At 44.4% G+C, this 25,602-nt stretch overlaps 1 protein-coding gene across 2 annotated transcripts in view; it reads right to left on the reverse strand.

The window, feature by feature from the left end:
- The window catches only part of LOC136581880 (acylphosphatase-2-like), an 84,625-nt gene that overhangs the window by 28,485 nt on the left and 30,538 nt on the right, over window positions 1–25,602 (reverse strand). For both annotated transcript variants that reach the window (XR_010787097.1, XM_066582526.1), the window contains exon 2: window positions 25,389–25,458. Coding sequence is in view for 1 of the 2 variants with exons in the window: in XM_066582526.1 (XP_066438623.1) it covers window positions 25,389–25,412 (24 nt within the window). In the remaining variant the exon portion in view is untranslated. The remainder of the gene's footprint in view (window positions 1–25,388; window positions 25,459–25,602) is intronic.

Here is a 25,602-nt window from a genome sequence, read left to right on the forward strand (position 1 = left end):
TGCAGTGATATGCTTGTTAGTGTTAGTGTTGGGACTTGTAAGATACAAGGACCCTTTACATTGTTAGTGAAATGAATTTGACTCAATTTTCCCCTTATCCATTTTATAGTATTCTCCTTCCGTTTTGTATGATATAGTCCGTGTCAATGTTTTGTACTTTTCCTTCAACAAGATTTGCTCAAATGTATTGAAGAATAAAAAGGGATCTCGGTGATTAGAACATTCCAAAGTCCTAGATTAAATGGCTTGGGTTGTAGTACCCGGTTCTCCCATTTCTCTCTAAACAACTTACTGTTTACCATTACTGTACTTTTGTCTTCTGAGAAGCTAATTATGTATAATTCTACTGTGGCGGCGTTTGTTTGGCATTTTAGATGTTAAATTCTTTATCTTGCATATTCATATTTGTGTTTAAGTGTTATCGACCAATGGTAATAAATGAATCATAATAAATTAGAATTATTGTAATCGAAGCATGTGCCTCTATAAAAACTGCTACCTGTCAATCAATAAATAGATAAATTTTGATCACGCTCACGTGTTGTGGTGAAAGTCATTTCTCGAGCTTGGCTATCCTCTAACTGAATTTGGACCCCAGAAGCATACAGTATAGCAAATAGATTTATATTTGCACTAACAACGTGGACTTGAAAGTTTATGTATTTTAGCCAAAATAATAACTAATACCTTGTATTTAATGTTATATTTTGCAGTAAGCAGTCTGACCTCAGATGCTGGGGAAGCCCGGGGTATTAGTCAAATGTGTGACTCACTTTGAGATGCAGGGCAACCTGCCGGGCTGAATCGAATGTGTCATCGAATGTAAGCCTGAATGGTGCACTGCACGTATCAGTTGGTCTGGCACCTTTGTATGCCTTCACTATTAGCAAGTATACCACTAAGGCCTGCCCTCTTTCAATATATGGTAGGTATGTGAGTGGTTGTTCATAAGTACCCTGCACTTGTGCAATGCTCCTCTGAATAGCAATCTGCCCCTGCATTGTGCTGGGAAGTGGTGTTTCTACCTGCCCTTTTATATTTTTCAATCAGTATATAGGTAAATATGGTTGCTGGCTGTGATTTTTTTATATCCTAGTTTATTTCCCCTCAGAAATGTTAGAACACTGCAAATCAAGGTCGGCACAAAAATTAGAGCATTTACCTTTCTGAAGAAAACAGCTGTAAGAAATAATAGGACATATTATCACTTGAGGAACAATACATGAGTATCAAAACTGACCAACCCTGCTGGCACCTTCTGATAGGTTTTATTGTATAGTTGTATGCCGAAATTTCAATTTAGAAATAAAGCAACATTTGCATCTTCTATTAAGGCAAGGATGCACAATCTGCAGTCTACAATGCTATTTTATGCAGCCCCTGACCATCTGGACACAAAAGTGCTTGTCTGTGTGACTGCTCACATGTAGCTTCCATGTCAAAGATGAATGGCATCAGGATAAAGAGAACTTTTGCTCGCTATTTTGCATTTTAGAAAGGTGAATTTGAGTTAGGGAAGTGACAGTCTATGCATGCACTTCATTGTAGTTTATGACAATTGTGAAATGGTAGTCTGTTGCCACAACACCCATAGGCCGCCTGCAGACGAGCGGGTCGGATCCGGCAGCGAGAAATCTCGCCGCGCGATCCGACCCCAGAGCCTGCAGGGGCGAGCGCGTACTCACCCGCGCCTGGCGGCCCCGGCTCTTTGATGTGCCGGCTGCCGCGCAGCCGGCGCATGCGCAGACCGGAGCCGGCGGCCAGGTGAGTGCGTGCTCCGCACAAAATTAGAACATGCCGCGGTTTGTTTGCCGCGCGAGATTTCGCGCGGCCAAACCGCGGCCGTCTGCATAGGAGTGCGTATTGTAATGCACTCCTATGCAGACTTTCAGCGGCGGAAATCCCGCGGGAAATCCCGCGGCGGGATTTCCGCTCGTCTGCAGGCGGCCATAATCTGCAATATAGAGGGCAACATGGGTAGATGAGACCCCACTTCTCCTGAGTACTGATTAGTAGAGGTATGGCCCCCCATTCCCCCAATAGGTCAAAGTTCTGAAAGTGAAATATGTTCCTATTAGACATTTTTTACACGTACTCTTGATATGCCATACAGGCCTCAATTATAAACACCACTTCTATGTTTTTTTGCTGTCTTTGGGAGTGTTTTAATATGTTAATGTGGCGCTTGGATTAGAAAAGGTAGTACAACCCAGCATTGAAGGGATTGTCCTATATAAAGTAATAAAAAAGGCTCCCCATGACAGAAATAACGACAACTCCGGGTCTCCCCTATGTCGTACTGTTTACAGGCTGCAGCAACCAATCACAGAGCTCAGAGATCAAGTGCTATCTAGTAACTATGGCCTCCTGCGTGAAAACCCACCCAGTAAACAAATTGCGGCACGTCCTATTTCTGTGCGAACCTTGCAGAGGCCCACACAGAAATGTCACTGGTGACGCGCTGGTGACGCTCTGCGCATGTGCTGGCTGGGCAGCAGCCTGCACTTAGCAGAGCGGGGAGATGCCAGAAAGAGGTGAGCCACAGTGGTCACTGCAGGGACACGGCTCGTATCCGGCTGCGAGAATTCTCGCAGGGAGATCTAACCAGGCCGTCTGCAGGAGGCCTATCTATATATATAAAGCTGAAAGCCCTCACTGACTCATTGACTCACTCACTCACTGACTGACTGACTGACTGACTGACTCGCCAAAAGTTCTCCAACTTCCCGATGTCGTAGAAACATGAAATTTGGCGCAAGCATAGATTATCTCCAAAATAGGAAAAGAAATTGGGTCCCAACTCGATTATTCAATTCTAGCGCAAAAGAATTGGCGTCGAAATTTAACGTACATAATCTAAATCACTCACTTCCCAATGTCATAGAAACAGGAAATTTGGCACGAACATTGATTATGTCATGAATAGGAAAAGTTAATGGGTCCCAACTCGATTGTTCAATTCTATGCGCAAAAGAATTGGCGTCAAAATTTTACGTACATAATATAAATCTCTCACTTCCCAATGTCATAGAAACGTGAAATTTGGCAGGAGCATTGATTATGTCATAAAAAGGAAAAGCTAATGGGTCCCAACTCGATTATTCAATTCTATGCGCAAAAGAATTAGCGTCCAAATTTTACGTGCGGAATGTAATTTTCTCACTTTCCGGTGTCATAGAAACGTGAAATTTGGCACGAGCATTTATTATGTCATAAATAGGAAAAGCAAATGGGTCCCAACTCGATTATTCAATTCTAGCGCAAAAGAATTGGCGGCGAAATTTTACGTGCGGAATGCAATTTCCCCTCTTTCCGGTGTCATACAAAACGGGAAATTTGGCACGAGCATTGGTTATGTCATAAGTAGGAAAAGCTAATGGGTCCCAACTCGATTATTCAATTCTATGCGCAAAAGAATTAGCGTCCAAATTGTACGTACGGAATCTAATGTTCTCACTTTCTGGTGTCATAGAAACATGAAATTTGGCACGAGCATTGATTATGTCATAAATAGGAAAAGTTAATAGGTCCCAACTCCATTATTCAATTCTAGCGCAAAAGAATTGGCGTCGAAATTTTACGTGCGGAATGTAATTTCTTCACTTTCCAGTGTCATAGAAACAGGAAATTTGGCACAAGCATTGATTATGTCATAAATAGTAAAAGCTAATGGGTCCCAACTCCATTATTCAATTCTATGCGCAAAAGAATTAGCGTCCAAATTTTACGTATGGAATCTAATTTTCTCACATTCCGGTGTCATAGAAACGGGAAATTTGGCACGAGCATTGATTATGTCATAAATAGGAAATGCTAATGGGTCCCAACTCGATTATTCAATTCTATGCGCAAAAGAATTAGCGTTCAAATTTTACGTGCGGAATGTAATTTTCTCACTTGCCGGTGTCATAGAAACGGGAAATTTGGCATGAGCATTGATTATGTCATAAATAGGAAAAGCGAATAGGTCCCAACTCGATTATTCAATTCTAGCGCAAAAGAATTGTCGTCGAAATTTTACGTGCGGAATGTAATGTTCTCACTTTCCGGTGTCATAGAAACGGGAAAATTGGCATGAGCATTGATTATGTCATAAATAGGAAACACTAATGGGTCTCAACTCCATTATTCAATTCTATGCGGAAAAGAATTAGCGTCCAAATTTTACGTGCGGAATGTAATTTTCTCACTTTCCGGTGTCATAGAAACGGGAAATTTGGCACGAGCATTGATTATGTCATAAATAGGAAAAGTTAATAGGTCCCAATTCCATTATTCAATTCTAGCGCAAAAGAATTGGCGTTGAAATTTTACGTGCGGAATGTCATTTTTTCACTTTCCGGTGTCATAGAAATGGGAAATTTGGCACGAGCATTGATTATGTCATAAATAGGAAAAGCTAATGGGTCCCAACTCGATTATTCAATTCTATGCGCAAAAGAATTAGCGTCCAAATTTTACGTGCGGAATGTAATTTTTTCACTTTCTGGTGTCATAGAAACAGGAAATTTGGCACGAGCATTGATTATGTCATAAATAGGAAAAGCTAATGGGTCCCAACTCGATTATTCAATTATATGCGCAAAAGAATTAGCGTCCAAATTTTACGTACGGAATCTAATTTTCTCACTTTCTGGTGTCATAGAAACGGGAAATTTGGCACGAGCATTGATTATGTCATAAATAGGAAAAGCTAATGGGTCCCAACTCGATTATTCAATTCTATGCGCAAAAGAATTAGCGTCCAAATTTTACGTGCGGAATGTAATTTTCTCACTTTCCGGTGTCATAGAAACGGGAAATTTGGCACGAGCATTGATTATGTCATAAATACGAAAAGCGAATGGGTCCCAACTCCATTATTCAATTCTATGCGCAAAAGAATTAGCGTCCAGTTATTAGGTTGACCCTCAGCCGTCTTTTTTTGTAAACTAAATAACTCCAATTTTGCTAACCACTCTGGGTATGGTAGTCCGCGAATTTCATTTATTACTTTAGTTTTTTCCGCCTTTGTACCCACTCAAGCTCTGATATGTCCTTCTTAAGTGCCAATTTCCAAAACTGTACACTGGACCAGTGACTTGCAAAGAGGAAGAACAATCTTCTCAACCTCTTTTGATGGACCTCTTTTGATGCACCCTATAACCCTAATTGCTTTGGCAGCAGCTGCCTGACACTGGTTGCTCCAGTTATATTTACATTTAACTAAATTCCCCAAGTCATTTTCCATTTTAGTGTTTTCCAGTGGTTTCCCATTTAGGGCTTAGTCAGACGGGCGTTTTTTCGCGCGATTTGCGCATGCGCATGCGTCCGGCGATTTTTAAAAACCATTGCTTTGCAATGGTATCGGACACATGAGCGCTTTTTATGCGCTCATCCGATATATTATAGAACAGAAATCGCAGATCGCACCTTTCTGCGGTCTGCGATTCCTGTTCTCTTCTCTATATGCGCTCAATGGGGCCGGCGGCAGTAGCGCCGACCCCATTGAGAACATATAGAAGACAGCTGTGGCAGAGAAGAACGATGTTTGCCCATTGAATTCAATGGAGCCGGAAATACAGCCGGCTCCATTGAAAGCAATGGGCTGCCGGCGAGCGCAGGATGAATTGTCGGGAAGGGCTTAAATATATAAGCCCTTCCCTGCAATTCATCCAGAAATGTGTAAAAATTAAAAAAAAATGTATACTCACCTTTCCGCTGCAGCCGGAGTTCAGCGGCGGCCGCCGGCAGTTCTCCTGAACTGCTTCTCTATAGTATTCAGCAGCCGGGGCTTTAAAATCCCCGCCTGCTGAATGAGCTGCCTCTAATTGGTCCCAGCCTGACCAATCAGAGGCAGCTCTCACTCACACACCCATTCATGAATTTATGAATGGGTGAGTGACTGCTGCCTCTCATTGGCTCAGTGCAGGGACCAATCTTACACCATTCCACCGATGATCGCTACGATAAGGCATTGCAGGACATCTCTCCTGAAATGCCTTATCGCTTATAAAGCGAGCAGAGGCACCGGCAATACAGGACGCCAGTATCTGGCATCCTGTTGCCATAGCAACTAGCCTGGACTCTCTGCGATAACATCGCGAGAGCCGTCTGAATTCACAGAGGGAGCGCACGTTTTATGCAGCACAGTATCAAAAGCTTTGGAAAACTCTAGATACACAAGATCCAATGACTTTCCCCAGTCCGATTTAGAACTTACCTCATTGTAGAAGCTGATCAGATTGGTTTGACATGAGCAACCCCTTATAAACATAGGCTGACATGGAGTTATACAGCTACTTTCCTTGGGGTACTCCAAGATAGCATCTGTTAGAAACCCTGCAAACATTTTACACACAATAGAAAGAAGATTTACTGGCCCGTAGTTTCCAGGTTCACTATTTGGCCCTTTTTTGAATATTGGCACCACATTGGTGATGCGCTATTCAAGTAGAACAGACATAGTCACTATAGAGTTGCTGTGTGAAGAAGTAAATAATTTTTTTCCCTTGTTTTGCATTGGTGTTCTGTTTGTAATCTTTTCTTTGGTGCACGAGTTTCCCTGCTTACACAAAACCTCTGTGTGACTGCGTGTGAATGCTCATTTTTCCTTGTTTTTCTCATTAGGCTGGCCACCAAAGGCTCTACCTATTCCCTTCTTTTTAATTTTCTCACCTGGGAATAATGTGTTACAACTGATGAAATTGCTCCAAAGGCAGTGTGTCATTATGTTTTTTGTGATAATATCAATTACTTGCGCTGGTGAAGCTGCAGTAGGGTGTGTCTGCCCTGAGGCTATAAGAGGTAGACCAAAAGCAATTCAATCATTTTTATACAGGGATCCCGAAAAGGATTGTGGGAGTTTACACTAATATAAAAGGGTCACTGTTATATTCGCCCTGAGCGTAAGATGCACCCACGCCTAGGATGAACATAAGATTGTGCTCACACAGGGTAGAGAGGATGTGCATACACGACAACACAAACAGATATCAGCAATCTGCACTGAAATGCTACCACAGATAAACCAGACGTGCTTGCAAACTACCAACAACAGACAAACAACAAAACACTTACCAATACCAGGGAGGGACGGGAACATTATTCTTCCACTATATAAGGTACTTGTCAGGCCCCACAGGAAATACTGTGTACAGATCTGGACACCGGTGCTCAGGAAAGATGTTGCAGTGCTTGAGGTTCAAAGAAGGGCAACTAATAAACAGAATGAGAGGACTAGAATACCCAGAGAGGCTAAAGAAAACTGGGATTATTTACCCTGGAAAAAAGAGGGCTAAGGGACAATCAAATAACTATGTATAAATATATTAGGGGACAATACAAGGATCTCTCCCATGATCTGTTTATACCCAGGACTGCGACAGTAACAAGAGGGCATTCTCTACGTTTAGAAGAAAGCAGGTTTCATCACAAGGGGGTTCTTCATTCTAAGAGCAGTGAGACTGTGGAACTCTCTGCCTAAGGACGTGGTGATGTCAAAATCCATAGAGAAGTTTAAGAGAGGACTAGATATCTTTCTAGAGCGTGATATTACAGGATATAGACATTAGGTGACCAGCTGGTTGTTAATTCGGGTCTTACATTCAGGTAGGAACTATCAAAGCTTAATCCAGGGATTATTCTGACTGCCATTATGGAGTCAGGAAGGAATCTTTTCGCCCGAATGGGCTAATTGGTTTCTGCCTATTGGTTTATTTGCCTTATTCTGGATCAACAAGGGGGTTGAAACAGGCTGAACTAGATGGACATACTATGTTACTATGTTACCAACATGCATAAGCATAGAAACATATAATCATAGAATGTTAGAGTTGGAAGGAACCTCCAGGGTCATCTGGTCCAACCCCCTGCTCAGTGCCGAATTCACTAAATCATCCCAGACAGATATTTGTCCAGCCTTTGTTTGAACACACCCATTGAAGGAGAACTTGCCACCTCCCATGGTAACTTGGTCCACTTATTGATCACCCTCACTGTCAGAAAGCTTTTTCTAATATTGAATTTGTGTCTCATCCCTTTCAGTTTCATCCCATTGCTTCCAGTTTTTCCTTGTGCAAATGAGAATAGGATTGATCCATCTGCACTGTGAAAGCCCTTCAGATATTTGTAGACAGCTATTAAGTCTCCTCTCAGCCTTTTTTTTTGGTAAGCTAAACATTCCCAGATCCTTTAACCATTCCTCATAGGACATGATTTGCAGACCGCTTACAATCTTGGTAACTCTTCTCTGAACTTGCTCCAGTTTGTCTATGTCTTTTTTAAAGTGGGGTGCCCAGAACTGGACACCGTATTCTAGATGAGGTCTGACTAAGGAAGAGTAGAGGGGGATAATTACCTCACGTGATCTAGACTCTATTCTTCTCTTAATACATCCCAGAATTGTGTTTGCCTTTTTGGCTGCTGCATCACATTGTTGACTCACATTCAAGCTGTGATCTATTAGTATACCCAAGTCTTTTTCCTCATTAAGGAAGGTGAGGATTTCCTTAAAAAAGTAGAAGAAAGTCTTCACAATGTTGAAGGAAGAGAAATGTCCAGTGTACCTGCAGAAGCAGAGGAATGGCAACATGTGACCCAAAGAAGCAGGAGGAACAAGAGTCAGCCAGCACCCATACTGCTCGGGAACCAGTACCAGGTTCTTGCGCAGAAGGAGAAAGACGTATAGCAAGAAATGACTCTACCCACATCGAACAGAGCAGAGGAGAAAGAGGTACAGCAAGAAATGACTCTACCCACAAAGAACAGAGAAAAAGAGAAAGAAGTACAGCAGGAAATGACTCTACCCACTGTTAGGTGCACTGTTCAGACACAATCTTCTGCTTCGGTGTCTGAAAAATATGGGTGTCGTCCCATTCTTTTTGTTCCCTGAGCTTATATTCACTCTCTTTCAGCTCTCCTAGGGTTAATGGCTTTTAGTTTCCTGTTCAGCTGATGCTCCTTTTCTAATCACCATCCTATATAGCTGCCCTGGGCCTTTCAGACCTTGCTGCAGTGTTGTTGAGAGTTTGTTATCTTCACTTAAATTCCAGCCGCTGCTTCAGCAGTTACCTTGCTACCTTGCGTTCTGCTTGTGCTCTGTGTTCTTCATTCATGTACTCTGTTGTCTGTTATTCCTGTTGTCTGCTTCTCTGTTTATCCTTGTTCACTTGGACCCCTTTGCTTCTGTATTCCCCGATGTTGTTCTATCTTTGTCCCATAGCTGTTTTGGCCTGTCAGAGTAAGTCAGCACCTAGAGGAAAACCATGGGGTCATCCTTATCGGGATTGTAGGCAGGGGTCTCCCTCTCCTGGTTATAAGTTCAGGGAAAGATACCTCCCCTAGTTTGCATCCATATACGGGGCTGTTCATCTGGTATCTTACCTCCCACGCTGGGGTTGGCTGTCAGCCGTGCTGGATCTGACCTTTACCTACCCGGTAGGTTGACACAGTAGTTCCACATCCACAGTCCTTACACCCACAAAGAACAGGGTAGAGGAGAGAGAGGTACAGCAAGAAATTACTCTACTCATAAAGATCTGTGTAGTACACATACAAAGTCCTCTTGAAAAGAGAAAAAGAAGCGCTGTTATGAAGAAGAAAAGGAGAGTGGTGGTTGTGGGGGATTCCCTATTGAGAGGAACATAGGCCGCTGTCTGCAGACCTGACACTTCACAAGAGGTGTGCTGTCTTCCAGGTGCACAAATCAAAGATGTGTCTGATAGGTTGTCAAGACTCTTCAGTCCTACAGAACACCACCCATTCCTACTAATACACGTAGGGACAAATGACACTGCAAAAAAGGACCTTGCAGCTATCAGCAGAGACTTTGAAGACCTCGGAAAGAAGGTGAAGGAACTAGGAGCACAGGTGGTCTTCTTATCCATCCTCCCAGTGAATGACCATGAAATAAAAAGATGGAACAGGAGGAATTGGAGCCCTATCACAAAAAAAAAGAAATATGATGTCTGTCAGGACAGTGTCCGGGATATGGGGGTCCCTGAGATATCCCGCAACCCCTGTCCCTGCCTACTTGCCCCCCTGGGCTAACCCCCAGGGCGACAACTGGGCGGCGGTCCCTACCCTCACTAGGGAAGCGGGACACGGGAAGACAAACAGACACTGAAGACAAACAACGGTAGAATGGTCAGACAATCCGGGTCGGCAACAGGAGGGTACGCAGTACAGGGGGGTCAGGCAAAAACGTAGTCAAGGTCCAAAAGCAGAGGTCAGGAAAGCCGGGGTCACAAACAGGAGTCAAAGAATACGCGGGTGCAGCTGGAAGACCAAACTAACACTGGCAAGGCCTGAGAGGAAAACACACCTATTTAAATGCTGTCAGCGCTCCCGCCCCAGAAGCTGATTGGGGCGGGGAGCCTGACAGCAGCAGGGCTAATCAGGGCGGTGCTGGGGGCACGCCCCCAGTCTCACTGCACAGACAGTTACCAGGGAAGCCAGCCTGGTAGTCAGGCGACTAGAAGCACCAGCTGGCTCCCTAGCAACCCGGCGGCGACCAGTCTTACAGCGGCCCGGGGAGATCACAAGAACCGGGGTACCTCTGCGCCGTGCTCCTGTACCCCGGGTGGCCGGACCGGTGGTGCGGGCACGGCGGCCCCGAGAGTTGCCGGTTCTGACAGTACCCCCCCTTCTACGGGGGGACACCGGACCCCCATGGCCAGGTGCGGGCTTAAGCGGGAAAGCCCTGTGGAATGCCTGGACTAGGCGTGGTGCATGAACGTCCCTGGCAGGGACCCACGTCCTATCCTCAGGGCCAAATCCTCTCCAGTGGACCAGGTACTGCAGCACACCTCTAACCCGTCGGGCATCCACCAGCCTTTCTACTTCATACTCCAGTTCCCCCTGTACCAGAGAAGGAGGAGGCGGGTTCTGGGTGGGTAGAACTGGAGTCACATACTTCTTAAGTAAGCTTTTGTGAAACACCTTGTGGACCTTCCAGGGGTCAGGAAGTGCCAACTTATATGACACCGGGTTGATGACCTGAGAAACAGTAAATGGGCCAATGAACCGAGGAGCAAGTTTCAGGGAGGGAACCTTGAGTCTCAGATTCTTGGAGGACAACAAAACTTGCTCCCCGACTACAAAAGGTGCAGAGATGGTACATCTTTTATTTGCGTATTTACGCAGTTTCTCTTGGGAACCCTGAAGGTTCTTACGAACCTGGGCCCAAACTGTGCACAGTTCCTCAGAGGATATGTCGGCGGCCGGATTGTTCGAGACCACAGGAGTGGAAAGCGAGAACCGGGGATGAAACCCATAGTTACAAAAAAAAGGTGACAATTGGGTCGACGAGTTAACATGGTTGTTGATAGCAAATTCGGCGAGAGGTAAGTAGTTGGCCCACTGATACTGGTTATCAGAGACAAACAGTCGCAGATACTGGATAAGTTCTTGGTTCATTCGTTCCGTTTGTCCGTTACTCTCGGGATGGAAAGCGGAGGAGAAGGACAAATTTACGTTTAGATTTTTACAGAAGGCTCGCCAGAAGCGAGCGACGAACTGAACCCCTCTATCTGACACAATGTCCTCGGGGATCCCATGTAACCGAACAATCTCCTTGATGAACATTTCAGACAGAAGTTTGGCGTTAGGCAACTTGCAAAGCGGAACAAAATGTGACATTTTAGAGAAACGGTCTACTATTACCCAGATGACCGTATTCCCCAGCGAGGATGGCAGATCAGTAATAAAATCCATGGACAAATGGGACCATGGCCTGGACGGAATGGGCAAGGGAAGAAGAGGACCCTCAGGACGTCTCCTGAGATTCTTCCCCCTTGCGCAAACCGGGCACGCGGACACAAATACCCGTACCTCCTTGGCCATGTGCGGCCACCAATAGAGTCTGGATACTAACTCCAGCGTACCCCTGATGCCGGGGTGTCCAGCTAGGACAGAAGCGTGTGTCTCCTCTAACACTTTCAATCTCAGTGACGATGGGACAAATAATTTGCCTTCCGGAAGGGCTTCAGGAGCAGATTGTTGAGCGGCGTGAATGAGAGGTGAAAGGTCGGAGGAGACAGCAGCGAGGACCACCCCAGGGGAGAGAATGCTCTCAGGCTCCGGCTCGGCAGGTTCCGGAGAACCAAAGCTCCTAGACAGGGCATCAGCCTTGACATTCTTAGAACCGGGTCTATAGGTAACCACAAAATTGAACCGAGAGAAGAACAAGGCCCAGCGGGCTTGCCGAGCATTTAACCTCTTAGCGGAATCTAGATAGGTGAGGTTTTTATGGTCTGTGAGTACCGTGATCTGGTGATGGGCTCCTTCCAAAAAATGCCTCCACTCTTCGAAAGCCCACTTAATCGCCAGCAATTCCCGGTTGCCTATATCATAGTTCCGTTCGGTGGAAGAAAACTTCCTAGAAAAATAGGCACACGGTCTAAGGTTGGTGAGAGTGGAGGGACCTTGGGACAGTACCGCTCCCACACCAAACTCAGAGGCATCTACTTCCACCAAAAAAGGGCTGGACAGATCTGGTTGTACTAGGACAGGTGCAGAAGAGAACGCCGCCTTTAAGGTATCGAAGGCCCTCAGAGCCTCAGAAGACCAGGTCCTCACATCTGCCCCCTTTCTGGTGAGGTCCGTTAGAGGTTTAGCCACCACGGAGAAGTCTTTGATGAATTTGCGATAGTAGTTGGCGAAGCCGAGGAAGCGTTGAAGGGCTTTCAACGACCCTGGCTGGGCCCACTCCGTGATGGCTTTCACCTTTTCAGGATCCATCTGGAAGTCGCATGGCGTGATGATATACCCCAAAAATGATATCTTTTGTACCCCGAACACACATTTCTCGAGTTTAGCAAACAGCTTGTTATGTCTGAGTCGAGCTAGTACAGTCTGAACGTGAGTATGGTGACTTGGCAAGTCGGAGGAAAAAATCAAAATGTCGTCTAGATATACAACCACGAACACCCCCATGATATCCTGAAACACTGAGTTCATGTACCCCTGAAAAATGGCGGGGGCGTTACACAATCCAAAAGGCATAACTAGGTATTCAAAATGCCCGAGGGGCGTATTGAAGGCGGTTTTCCACTCATCCCCCTCCCGAATGCGGATGAGGTTGTATGCTCCCCTGAGATCAAGTTTAGAAAACCATCGGGCACCAGCGACCTGGTTGAGGAGGTCAGGAATGAGTGGAAGGGCATACTGGTTTCGTACTGTGATTTTGTTTAGCTCTCTATAGTCAATACAGGGCCGGAGGCCCCCATCCTTCTTCTCCACGAAGAAAAACCCGGCACCCACCGGGGATTCTGAGGGCCGGATGTGCCCCTTGGCCAGGCTGTCCTGGATATAGTCCCTCATGGATTCTCTCTCAGGAACCGTAACGTTATAAATGCGGCCCTTAGGAAGTTTGGCCCCAGGAATCAAGTCTATTTTACAGTCCCATTCCCTATGAGGGGGCAGAGCTTCAGATAATTGTTTGGAGAACACGTCAGAAAACTCGGAGAGGTAATCTGGTAGGGGGGTCCCCTCGCAGGTGGAGATTCCCACCTTCACCGCACAAAGGTGGTTGGCACAGCGGGGACCCCACTTTACCAGTTCCAACGTGTCCCAATTTACTACCGGGTTGTGCTCCCGGAGCCAGGGGAGGCCTAGGACGACGTCCACAGACAAATCTCTCATCACTAGAAAGGTGCAGGTTTCCACGTGTAAGGCTCCTATCGTAAACCTTACTTCAGGGGTAACCAGATTAACTACCCCTGCTTGCAGTGGAGTGGAGTCCACTCCTGAAACAAGAATCGGAGTCTCTAAACGTAACAGAACCCCGGACAGTTGAGCAACGAAATTAAAGTTAACGAAATTAGCAGCAGCCCCAGAATCAACGAAGGCTTGCCCAGTACGGTGGAAAGCATGGAATTCTAGGGTGCAAGGCAATAACATTTTGGACAACACAGGGAGTACCTTGGCTCCTAGACAGTCCTCCGGACAACTGCCTAGGAGCGGACGTTTTCCCTGCCATGGCTTCTTGGCGCAGGTTGCAATGCGGTGACCCGGCTCCCCACAGTAGAAGCAGAGGTTCTTCTTCAGGCGATTTTCCCGTCGCTGCTTGGGGTTCATGGCTCCCAGCTCCATGGCCTCGGTGGTGGGAGGTGGAAAAGTCGGGTCAGTAGAAGAAGTGGGCGTGGGGAGTGGAGTGGTCCGAGCGGCGTGTCGGCCCCTCAAACGTCGGTCGGCCCGAATAGCAAGCGTCATGGCTTGCTCCAGGGTTCTAGGCTCTGGGTGGGCCACAAGTAGGTCCTTGAGACCCTCAGACAGACCGGTCAAAAATAAGTCTTTTAGGGCGGCATCGTTCCACCCGGATTCCGTACAATGTTGACGGAATTGGGAACAGTAGTCCTCCGCCATTTTACAACCCTGGCGCAGGGCCAGAAGTTTGGAGACTGCGTAGCCCGCCCGGTCGGGTTCGTCATAAATTTGACCCAGGGCGGAAAAAAAAACGTCAAGGGATAGTCGGGCTGGAGAGCCTGCTGGTAGCGAGAAAGCCCAATTTTGGGGGTCCCCCCTCAGGCGGGTAATTACAATTCCCACTTTCTGGTATTCAGTACCAGAGGAGTGGGGTCGGAGATCAAAGTAGAGCTTGCAGCTCTCTCTAAATGCAAAGAACTGACCTCTCTCTCCAGAGAAGCAGTCCGGCAGCGTGGCTCGGGGTTCTGACATAGTCCCGGGAGCGGAAGGGGGCTGCATGGGACCTGCAGCCGCCACTTGTTCCTGTAGCTGCGTGCGGGCGGTTAGGTCCTGGACCAGGTTAGTAAGGACCTGGACCTGGTTCGCTAACGCAGCCACGGCCTCCATCGAGGGATTCAAAGTAGCCGGGCGGATGCACGAGTCTGACCTACCTTCGGCCAGTGTTACTGTCAGGACAGTGTCCGGGATATGGGGGTCCCTGAGATATCCCGCAACCCCTGTCCCTGCCTACTTGCCCCCCTGGGCTAACCCCCAGGGCGACAACTGGGCGGCGGTCCCTACCCTCACTAGGGAAGCGGGACACGGGAAGACAAACAGACACTGAAGACAAACAACGGTAGAATGGTCAGACAATCCGGGTCGGCAACAGGAGGGTACGCAGTACAGGGGGGTCAGGCAAAAACGTAGTCAAGGTCCAAAAGCAGAGGTCAGGAAAGCCGGGGTCACAAACAGGAGTCAAAGAATACGCGGGTGCAGCTGGAAGACCAAACTAACACTGGCAAGGCCTGAGAGGAAAACACACCTATTTAAATGCTGTCAGCGCTCCCGCCCCAGAAGCTGATTGGGGCGGGGAGCCTGACAGCAGCAGGGCTAATCAGGGCGGTGCTGGGGGCACGCCCCCAGTCTCACTGCACAGACAGTTACCAGGGAAGCCAGCCTGGTAGTCAGGCGACTAGAAGCACCAGCTGGCTCCCTAGCAACCCGGCGGCGACCAGTCTTACAGCGGCCCGGGGAGATCACAAGAACCGGGGTACCTCTGCGCCGTGCTCCTGTACCCCGGGTGGCCGGACCGGTGGTGCGGGCACGGCGGCCCCGAGAGTTGCCGGTTCTGACAATGTCATAGACATCACAGAAATGTGGTGGAATGATACACATGATTGGAATACAAGGCTTGAAGGATATAACTTATTTATAAAAAACAGACCTAAAAAAGAGGAGGAGGTATTGCATTGTATGTTAGGAAAATATTCCTCTATATAGAGACTAGCTGATATACCCGGCTTCGCCCGAGTTAATTTGGTACTGGTGTTTATCTGGTGTTCACACGGAAAATCTTATGAAGTCGTGGTTACTTTAGAGATACTGAGGAAAAACATATGTTGACCATTTTGCATAGTTCTCTGCGTTACCCAGGAAACATCACGGGGAGGTAACCATGCAACGTTTCCTTCATAAAAAATGACATCAGACAGTGAGAGAATTAGATTACGTACATAAAATTTGGACACTAATTCTTTTGCGCTTAGAATTGAATAATCGAGTTGGGACCCATTAACTTTTCATATTTATGACACAATCAATGCTTGTGCCAAATTTCCCGTTTCTATGACACCGGAAAGTGAGAAAATTACATTCCGCACGTAAAATTTGGACGCTAATTGTTTTGCGCATAGAATTGAATAATGGAGTTGGGACCCATTAGCTTTCCCTATTTATGACATAATCAATGCTTGTGCCAAATTTCCCGTTTCTATGACACCGGAAAGTGAGAAAATTACGTTCCGCACGTAAAATTTGGACGCTAATTGTTTTGCGCATAGAATTGAATAATGGAGTTGGGACCCATTAGCTTTGTGCCAAATTTCATGTTTCTATGACATTGGGAAGTGAGAGATTTAGATTACGTACGTAAAATTTGGACACTAATTCTTTTGCACATAGAATTGAATAATGGAGTTGGGACCCATTAGCTTTCCCTATTTATGACATAATCAATGCTTGTGCCAAATTTCCCGTTTCTATGACACCGGAAAGTGAGAAAATTACATTCCGCACGTAAAATTTGGACGCTAATTGTTTTGCGCATAGAATTGAATAATGGAGTTGGGACCCATTAGCTTTTCCTATTTATGACATAATCAATGCTCGTGCCAAATTTCCCGTTTCTATGACACCGGAAAGTGTGAAAATTACATTCCGCACGTAAAATTTGGATGCTAATTCTTTTGTGCATAGAATTGAATAATCGAGTTGGGACCCATTAGCTTTTCCTATTTATGACATAATCAATGCTCGTGCCAAATTTTCCGTTTCTATGACACCGGAAAGTGAGAAAATTAGATTCCGCACGTAAAATTTGGACACTAATTCTTTTGCGCATAGAATTGAATAATGGAGTTGGGAGCCATTAGCTTTTACTATTTATGACATAATCAATGCTCGTGCCAAATTTCCTGTTTCTATGACACCGGAAAGTGAAAAAATTACATTCCGCACGTAAAATTTCGACGCCAATTCTTTTGCGCTAGAATTGAATAATGGAGTTGGGACCTATTAACTTTTCCTATTTATGACATAATCAATGCTCGTGCCAATTTTCCTGTTTCTATGACACCGGAAAGTGAGAAAATTACATTCCGCACATAAAATTTGGACGCTAATTCTTTTGCGCATAGAATTGAATAATCAAGTTGGGACCCATTAGCTTTTCCTACTTATGACATAATCAATGCTCGTGCCAAATTTCACGTTTCTATGACACCGGAAAGTGAGAAAATTACATACCGCACGTAAAATTTCGATGCCAATTCTTTTGCGCTAGAATTGAATAATCGAGTTGGGACCCATTCGCTTTTCCTATTTATGACATAATCAATGCTCGTGCCAAATTTCCCGTTTCTATGACACCGGAAAGTGGGAAAATTACATTCCGCACGTAAAATTTGGACGCTAATTCTTTTGCGCATAGAATTGAATAATGGAGTTGGGACCCATTAGCTTTTCCTATTTATGACATAATCAATGCTCGTGCCAAATTTCCTGTTTCTATGACACTGGAAAGTGAAGAAATTACATTCCGCACGTAAAATTTCGACGCCAATTCTTTTGCGCTGGAATTGAATCAAGTTGGGACCTATTAACTTTTCCTATTTATGGCATAATCAATGCTCGTGTCAAATTTCATGTTTCTATGACACCAGAAAGTGAGAAAATTAGATTCCGTACGTAAAATTTGGACGCTAATTCTTTTGCGCATAGAATTGAATAATGGAGTTGGGACCCATTAGCTTTTCCTATTTATGACATAATCAATGCTCGTGCCAAATTTCCTGTTTCTATGACACCGGAAAGTGAGAAAATTACATTCCGCACGTAAAATTTTGACGCCAATTCTTTTGCGCTAGAATTGAATAATCGAGTTGGGACCCATTCGCTTTTCCTATTTATGACATAATCAATGCTCGTGCCAAATTTCACGTTTCTATGACACCGGAAAGTGAGAAAACTACATTCCGCACGTAAAATTTGGACGCTAATTCTTTTGCGCATAGAATTGAATAATCGAATTGGGACCCATTGGCTTTTCCTTTTTATGACATAATCAATGCTCCTGCCAAATTCCACGTTGGGAAGTGAGAGATTTAGATTATGTACGTAAAATTTCGACGCCAATTCTTTTGCGCTAGAATTGAATAATCGAGTTGGGACCCAATTTCTTTTCCTATTTTGGAGATAATCTATGCTTGCGCCAAATTTCATGTTTCTACGACATCGGGAAGTTGGAGAACTTTTGGCGAGTCAGTGAGTCAGTGAGTCAGTGAGTCAGTGAGTCAGTGAGGGCTTTCAGCTTTATATATATAGATTCAAGCTTCAGAGCATGGTAGTTTTGTAGAAACTATTTGGGTAAGAATACAAGGACAACAGAAAGGGCACCATTGTAGGCATTTACTATAGGCTACCTGGATAAGCAGAAGATATTGATGAACTGTTTCTATATCAGATGGCCAAGGTCTTTTAAAAAAGCATGACACAGTGATCATGGGAAATTTTAACTATCCATACTTTTGTTGGGAATATCTCTCAGGTAAAAATAATGAATCCAACAAATTCTTATCCGCTCTTGCTGACAACTTTATCTCCCAAAAGGTACAAGAGAAAACAAGGGTATCTGCTATCTTGGACCTAATTCTTACTAACCGTGAGGGAATGTTTGAGGAAGAAAGAGTGTCTGGGACCTTAGAAGGCAGTGATCATGCTATCCTTGAATTTGGGATAAAAAGAGGAGGAAGACCTCAGAAGACTCAGACCTCAAGGTTTAATTTCAGAATGGCAAATTTTAATGAACTCAGAAAGAGGATAGGATGTTCTTAAGGACAGAAATGTCCTAGATGCTTGGGAAAAATTGCTAAATGAGATTCTCATAGCATAATTGTTAACAATCCCTAAAAGAAGGAAGAATGGGAAGCATTTAAAGAGACCAGGATGGATGAACACAGAACTTGCACACATGTTAATAAGGATGAAAAATATGTTTATCACATGAAAAGAGGGGGTAATATTTAAAGAAGAATATAATGTGGTCTGCAGAAACTGTAGGGCAAGTGTCAAAAAAGCTAAAGCTAATAATGAATTGAGGCTTGTAACAGAGGCCAAAAGCAATGAAAAAAGATTTGTAGGGTATGTCAAAAGAAAAAGAAAAGTCAAAGATGCTATTGGATGCTTACAGGATGAAAATGGTGAATTGGTTAAGAATGATGTTGAGAAGGCTAAACTTTTAAATTCCTATTTTGTATCGGTTTTCTCTCAAAAAGTAGATGGAACATCTACTGATCCTCCCTGTGCTATTGGGGGAATAAAAGAATGCAGGCTACCTGTAAGCAGAGAGATAGTGAGGGAACACATAGTCAACTTAAATGACTTCAAGTCTCAAGGTCCAGATGAATTACATCCTAGGATACAAAAGGAAGCAGCTAAGGTAATTGCTGAACCACTCGCCATAATCTTTGAAAATTCCTGGAGAAGTCCCAAAAGATTGGAAAAGGGCAAATGTTGTCCCTCCCTTCAAAAAAGAAAATAAGATGGATCCAGGAAACTACAGGCCTATGAGCCTGACTTCTATACTGGGAAAGATCTTTGAACAAATTATTAAACAGATTGTTGCATAGTAAGTACTTGCAGAAGTAATTGGATTAAAATGAAGTAATTAACCAGAGCCAGCATGTTTGTAACAAACAAGTCTTGCCAGACAAATCTAATTTCTTTCTATGACAGAATCATCGACTGGGTGGATCAGGTAAATGTGGTTGATATAGTACATCTTGACTTTAGTAAAGCATTTGACAAAGTATCTCATATCATATTTATTGAAAAAAATGATAAAATATGGGATTGACAAGGCAACTGTTGGGTGGATTAACAACTGGCTGAGTGATCATACTCAAAGAGTGGTCATAAATGGCTGCACATCCAAGGGGAAGAAAAATTTACTAGATTTGCATTCTTCTCCTCACTCTTTACAATTTCTCCTACATTATTTATTAATGGGACAACATTTATAGTATTAATCTTTATACTATTTATATAACTAAAGACCAATTTAGGGTTAGTTTTACTCCCTTTGGCAATGAGTCTCTCTGTCTCCATCTTTGTTGTTTTTATCTGCTTTTTCCATATTTTTCTTCCTTTTAGGTGTCAGGACAGTGTCCGGGATATGGGGGTCCCTGAGATATCCCGCAACCCCTGTCCCTGCCTACTTGCCCCCCTGGGCTAACCCCCAGGGCGACAACTGGGCGGCGGTCCCTACCCTCACTAGGGAAGCGGGACACGGGAAGACAAACAGACACTGAGACAAAACAACGGTAGAATGGTCAGACAATCCGGGTTGGCAACAAGAGGGTACGCAGTACGGAGGGGTCAGGCAAAAATGTAGTCAAGTCCAAAAGCAGGTGTCAGGAAAGCCGGGGTCACAAAGAGTAGTCAGGATAAGCGCAGGTGCAGCTGGAGAACCAAACTAACACTGGCAAGGGCTGAAAGGAAAACACACATATTTAAATGCTGTCAGCGCTCCCGCCCCAGAAGCTGATTGGGGCGGGGAGCCTGACAGCAGCAGGGCTAATCAGGGAGGTGCTGGGGGCACGCCCCCAGTCTTGCTGCACAGACAGTTACTAGGGAAGCCAGCCTGGTAGTCAAGTGACTAGAAGCACCAGCTGCCTCCCTAGCAACCCGGCGGCGACCAGTCTTACAGCGGCCCGGGGAGATCACAAGAACCGGGGCTCTCCTATGCCGCACTCCTGTACCCCGGGTGGCAGGACCGGTGGTGTGGGCACGGCGGCCCCGAGAGTTGCAGGTTCTGACATTAGGTTGTTAGTGTTTTTTCGCTGCCTTCTTGTTTTAGTAGTTTAAACACATTTTTGTTATTTATTGCCTCCTTTTCATTTTTATTAAGCCACATTGGTTTTCTCCTATTCCTAACCTTTTTATTCCTGTGTTTTAAGCATTTCCCATTTACTGTCTGTATTCTTATTTCCGAGGACATTATCTTAGTCAATAAGGTTAATTGCATCTCTGAGCTGATCGAACTTCTTAAAGTTTAGTACTTTTGTAGCTCCCTAATAAAACAAAGTTTTGAAAGAAAACTGGAAATTTATTATATTATGGTCACTATTTTCTAGATGCTCCAAAACTTGCACCCCTTTATTCTGTCAGGTCCATTGGTTATTATTAAGTCCAAAATGGCCGTCCCTCTAGTAAGGTCTTGTACAAGTTTAGTAAGGTAATTATCTTTAGTTATTGACAGAAACTTTTTACCTTTATGAGGTCTGCAGGTTTCAGCTACTCATTTTTAATCCGGATAGTTAAAGTCTCCCATAATATCATATTTTTTACTCTATAAGATACATCTGATGATAAGATGCACCTAGGTTTTAAAGAAGGAAAACAGGAAAAAAATATTTTGAACTCTCCCAGTGACTTTAGGTGACATTGCAGGGAATAGTACAGGGCAATGAAGCTCCACTATAACTTCTTACTCTTCCACAGCAAGAGAAGCGGAGCTCTGTAACAGTAGCGTGGTACGGCAGGAGGAAGGCAGTAAGCTGATTGGTGGTGAGCACCGGCAGGAACGGCTACTGCTCCCCCGTCTCCACCAATCAGTGGTACATATGGGCGGGAGGAAGGGAGTAAGCTGATTGGTGGAGGCGGGGCAGCAGCAACAGTTCCCGCTTGCACTCACCAACAATCAGTGGTATGTACATATGTCAGTGGAGAGGAGAAAAAGAACTACTCTCCTTCCCTGCTATGAAGTGGACCCATCTGGCAGCTGTGTGATAACGACATGCAATCCTTATTACACAGCTTCGTCCAGGTCCGAATTTTGGCATGTTCGCTTTATAAAATGCACTGACTTCACCCCACCACCCCTCCTCCCCCCCACCTACACACACACACAAACACACACACACACACACACTTTGGGAGAAAGAAAGTGTCTTATAGGGCGAAAAATATGGTAATTACTTCATTGTGATTTGCTACTACATCTATTTGCCTCAGTAATAGATTTTCAGTGGCTTCTCTTATATTTGGTGGCCTATAGAAAACCCCCATTTTATTATTGTTTTTCCCTTCATGTATTTTTACCAATAAAAAAATACACTACATACTCCACATGTTCATCTCACATATATTACCCCGTAGTGTGGTTTTTAACCCCTTCCCACTATAGGACGTACACTTACATCCTGCAGCATCGGGGTATGTATGAAGAGAGATCACAAGGTTTTCCTTGTTCATGCAAGCTTACCCAGATGTAGACCATCCATCCAATTCAGAGAAATACCTTCTATGTTCATGTAAGCAGCACAAGGGGTTAAATCATTTACAGCTCATCTTCTTAAAATGCAAAAGTTTCTTTATTGATCCATTCTTTGCAGCTTGCATATTTGGTATTGCTGCGTTTGTAAAAGTCCACTCTATCAAAGTAATGCATTATTTACCCCACATGATGAACATCGTCCGAAAAAAAAAAACTATATAAGTTTGGTATGATAGTAATCAAACTGAACCATAGAATAAACTTATCATGTCATTTTGGTTGCAGTTTGTGCACCGTAGAAACAACACGCACTGAAAGATGTCAGAATGTCTTAGACTTTTATAAAAGTTTTCAGTACACTATATTAAAATAAAAAATGTTAGAGAGCACCACAGGTCGATCCGCTTCACACCCGCTGGGATATACGGATATAATCCCAATGTGTCTTCTCCTCAGAACTCCAATCCTTTCAAGCAAAGGAGAGCTGCAGATACAAGCTGGGGGCTCTGATACCAGAGCTCACCCAGATAAAACAGTAAACATATAGTCAGAAAAAGAATCTGCGCTCAAAGATGGAGTGAACTAAGGACGAATTCACATAGAAGTAATAGTGAGGTGTGACACTTACTTGAAAGGGGGGGGGGTATGATGCACAGATGCCCCCTCCTCAGAGTGTCCTCAACACAATGCAGAGCTATGCTCCAAGATGCATGGTAGTAGTCCAGGAGTTTTAAAGTCAGACAAAACTTTTAATAAGGCGACGCGTTTCAGTGCAACAAAGCACCTTTCTCAAGCCATACATATAAAACAAAAATACAGTGCATGCAAGTATTTATACATATTAAAAAAGACTTACCCTTCCCATGCTGGTTAGTGCCGTGTGTTCAGCGTCTCTGGGAGTGGGCGTATGTTAATGACGTCAGCAACATCGCATAGTGTGCTAACGGAGCTGTATGATGTTTCCATTATTGTAATCCCTAAAGCTGGGACTTCGTTGAAACTACATCAGACTTGTCATCGAAGATCTAATCAAAATACCATTATTAAAAACAAGGCCAATCAATCTACTTACATTTTCTAGTTATCGGGCAGTGGGAAAGGACCTGTGTGACGCTTTCAGCGTCAGTCTATCACCTGACTTGTTTCACATGATGCCGCCGGCATTATACGGCAACTGGGCAACAGGGGTGGAGCCTAGTGACGCATTATGCGTCATACTCACACGTGACAGGTCCTTTCCCACTGCCCGATAACTAGAAAATGTAAGTAGATTGATTGGCCTTGTTTTTAATAATGGTATTTTGATTAGATCTTCGATGACAAGTCTGATGTAGTTTCAACGAAGTCCCAGCTTTAGGGATTACAATAATGGAAACGTCATACAGCTCCGTTAGCACACTATGCGATGTTGCTGACGTCATTAACATACGCCCACTCCCAGAGACGCTGAACACACGGCACTAACAAGCATGGGAAGGGTAAGTCTTTTTTAATATGTATAAATACTTGCATGCACTGTATTTTTGTTTTATATGTATGGCTTGAGAAAGGTGCTTTGTTGCACTGAAACGCGTCGCCTTATTAAAAGTTTCGTCTGACTTTAAAACTCCTGGACTACTACCATGCATCTTGGAGCATAGCTCTGCATTGTGTTGAGGACACTCTGAGGAGGGGGCATCTGTGCATCATACCCCCCTCCTTTCAAGTAAGTGTCACACCTCACTATTACTTCTATGTGAATTCGTCCTTAGTTCACTCCATCTTTGAGCGCAGATTCTTTTTCTGACTACATGTTTACAGTACACTATATGGTACATTAAATAGTACTATTGAAAAATACAACTCGTCGTTTTTTAAAAGGGGGGGAAGAAAAAACAAAAATGAAAAATAAAAGAGGGACGCATCATTAATGGGTTAAACAGGATTTTACAGAAGGACAAATCCCTCACCCTTTTCAGTCTTTATGATCCCTTCTGAACAGACTGTAACCCTGTAATATTAATTGTATCCCTAATAACTGTCCTGCCAGTTTTTGCTATACTATCCCCTTCACTGTTTATTCTGTCTTCCCCTCTATCTCTGTGGTCCCCCCCAGTCCAGTCACTAGTTTAAACACTCTGCCAATGTTCTAGCCATCTTCACTCCCCACTGAGATGCCGTCTATCCCTACAGTGGAACCTGCAGCCAACAGTGAAGTAGACCCAGTTCTTCAGGAACCCAAACCCTCTTTCTTACATCAACTTTTGAGCCACTTGCCTTTCTGGTGTGACACGTGGTACAGGTAACATTTCAGAAAATACTACTTTGGAGGTCTTTGACTCAAGCTTACATCCTAGTTCCTCGAAATTGTTTTGAAGGACCTTAAACCTACCTCTAATTGGTGCTAATGTATACTATGACCGCTGGATACTCAGTAGCCCCTCCCAGTAATCTGTCAACCTGATCTGGGGTGTGTCGAACACACCGTTTGACGATCTCGGTCTTTGTGGGAGATTGCCCTCTCTGCTTCCCTAATAATTGAGTCTCTCACTATCAAAATCTGTCTAGCCTGCCTTGTGCACCTATTTTTACTGGAGCAGACATCCCCCTGGTGGTGAGAGGCCATGTTGTGCTGCAGCAGTGCTAGTCCTGTATTGGAATGTTCTTTATCTGCCAACTTTGCAAACTTGTTGGGGTGTGCCAGTTCAGGACTAGCCTCCCTGGTTCTCTTCCCTCTACCTCTGCTTCTAACTGTCACCCAGCTAGCTGTTTGCTTACCCTGCACTCCCATGCTACCATCCTTCCCACATCTACCCCAGCGAGTGCCTGCTCAGTGAGCAGCAAAGTCTTTTCCATGTTGCCAATGGATCTCAGTGTTGCAAGCTGCGCATTTAGATCCAGGATGTAGGCTTCCAAATGAGCAACACACTCCCATCTCGTACAGTAGTATCCACTTTCAAATGCCTGTTCAAGGACTGCATGCATGGCACAATATGTACATTGGACTGCATTGTCAATCATTGCTACATCTTTTGCATCTCTCCTACTGTACCCTCACACACAGTTATCAACAATACAACTCTATAATGTTTAGGCCAAATTCTAGCTATAATTTTAACCACTTAAAGAATAAATTTTATTTTGTAATTTAATGAACCAACAAAAGTTCAATGCCATAGTATTTTCTTACCTTGCACATCTCCATAAATTTCATAGTCAACGGACCACAATCCTGTAGAAGTCAAAGTGCAGATCTGTAGCTGTAAGCATAAGGAGTTCATTGGTCAGTTGTTCCCCCAGCTTTCCCCCCAGATTTGCCTATTACTAAATTCAGTACAGAGCAATGGCCGCATAAATAGCACATATGAAGGCGGTCCTATTACAGAGCAGTAGCCTGAACAGAA

Source organism: Eleutherodactylus coqui, chromosome 11 (assembly GCF_035609145.1).
Source record: "Eleutherodactylus coqui strain aEleCoq1 chromosome 11, aEleCoq1.hap1, whole genome shotgun sequence".
NCBI classification, from domain to species: domain Eukaryota; kingdom Metazoa; phylum Chordata; class Amphibia; order Anura; family Eleutherodactylidae; genus Eleutherodactylus; species Eleutherodactylus coqui.